Raw genomic sequence first — 1,975 nt, 5'->3', positions numbered from 1 at the left:
ACAATGCAAGTCAATCCTACCATCCGTATATTATTTTAAACATTGGCTAGTATGCCGATTGCAGTATGGAGTCATCCACAAAGTGCGTCACGCTTCTAGCGGGAGTGGGGCTCCGAGCAGCGTGACGAGTCATACAAAAATTTTAGATATTTAATTCCAAGTGTGACAAAGGGGGGAGGGGGTAAAAAATCTCCAATTTTTGCGTGACGTACTTTATGGATCTTCCCTATAGTTGCTAATTTTATTGTAAAAATTATTATAAGTGGAGGAGCTGCTTTCTGCAATTAAACTGGGTTAGCTTGAACTAACTGGCAAAGCTATGCTTATTACTGCTTGATAATTTGTGCCACGTTGAAAAAATAAACCACTTTAGTGCCTACACAACCAAAAACTCGATACCGGATGTTAGGTAATTTATAGATAATCTACAATTCGGTAATTATTGTAGCAAAGATAACATCTTCTTGGCGGCTATATAAACGAAATCAAAGCGTATCGTTATTCGTTAGAAGTTAACTCGTTGCTAGTGCTTGTCATCGTTCAAACAATGAAACATATTATTATTTTGTTGGCCCTAGCATGCAGTTGTGTCCACACGGTAAATATTAACCTTATGGAAAAAAAGTTTTAAATAACCATTAAATTTTTATGTTGCTTTTACGTGCTCAGACAACTGCAAGTGTCAGCTTTTCTAACCTGACATACGAGATGAACCCAGAGTATTTAAAAGGCAAAATCAATGTTAAAGTTGACGGCGGTAAATATTCAATTGGATTAGATACTGATCTTCTGAAGAAAATGGACGGAAACTTTTGGGTATGTCAAATAAATTCCAACTAAATTGTTATGATAGGACTCAAAATATGGATTTACCATCAGGTAGCTATCGTGATTGCGAAGAAAATGGATGACACATACGTTCCAATTGTCGACATAAAACTAGATACATGTCAAACAGATCCATCAGAGGCAGAGAGCCCTTTGATACGATTTGTTTCTACCGAGGCGAAAAAATTTGTGACCTTTGGATTGAAGTGCCCCTATGAACCTGTAAGTATCCTTATTCTTTGTTAGCAGTAATTTAATTACAATGGGTCAGTCGGATGAACCTTTTCAATACAATAGAATTTTGTAACAGAAGCGTCTACTAAACTAAATTCTTCACCCTAATATTTGCGAAAATTTGTATTCATAAGAATTTTAGTTTGTATATTATAGTATAAGTAACCACTATGGAAATAATCATTGCAAACGTTATTATCATAATCGAGTTTTTTTTTCAGGGAATGCTCATTTTTCAGGTCTCCCTAATTTCAACTTGTTTTTAGATCTATGATAGAAAAGTTAACCAAAAATGATTTAATAACATTTTAGCCTGACATAAATCATCAGAAGTTTCAAAACCCGCCAATCAAATGTCATTTTCCTACCGCCAACCTTCGGATAACTTTCTTCCTTTCAGGGACATTATGCTGTGAATAATTTTGCGTTCGAGAATAGCAGCGCTTTGATGAACTTCATCCCGAAGGGAATGTACCAAGTGAGCTTCACTTCACACCATCAATCTCCCGGAAGCAGCCAGTTAAATAAGGTGATAATCTTGTCATTTTACGCCGATGTTCAATGAAACTCGTCATGTTGTTGCCAGTGGAAGTAACGGAAGTAATAATGCAGTTATTGGGACCAGTGAATAAAATGTATTCTAGCAAAACTAAAGACTTTTTTATAGTTTTTTTTTATCTTATCGTACTTAAATGTTCTCATGTCTAATTTAGTTTTATCTGAGATCTGTATGAGTGGGAGTCGCAATAATTTTGACATCGAAACTAAGTTACTGATAACTAATAGTCAAAAAAATAATATAAAAATTTAGGAAAAGCAATACTGATATGTTGCTGATACTTCAGATCCGATATAGAAGGCGACAACATTGAACTGGTAATAGTTCATAAAACTGTAACCATGGCCGACATTG

The 1,975-nt window shown here is 35.1% G+C and overlaps 1 protein-coding gene across 1 annotated transcript; it reads left to right on the top strand.

Annotated features, from left to right (window-relative positions):
* Window positions 1–522: 522 nt before the first annotated feature.
* LOC134225639 (uncharacterized) lies at window positions 523–1,691 on the top strand. The gene is made up of 4 exons (XM_062705893.1): window positions 523–598; window positions 670–816; window positions 880–1,050; window positions 1,463–1,691. Exons 1-4 carry the CDS (start codon window positions 548–550, stop codon window positions 1,625–1,627), a joined length of 534 nt encoding a protein of 177 aa, XP_062561877.1. The 5' UTR covers window positions 523–547; the 3' UTR covers window positions 1,628–1,691.
* Window positions 1,692–1,975: the final 284 nt, after the last annotated feature.

Source organism: Armigeres subalbatus, chromosome 3, assembly GCF_024139115.2.
Source record: "Armigeres subalbatus isolate Guangzhou_Male chromosome 3, GZ_Asu_2, whole genome shotgun sequence".
NCBI classification, from domain to species: domain Eukaryota; kingdom Metazoa; phylum Arthropoda; class Insecta; order Diptera; family Culicidae; genus Armigeres; species Armigeres subalbatus.
This window is presented reverse-complemented; position numbering and strand designations above follow the sequence as displayed.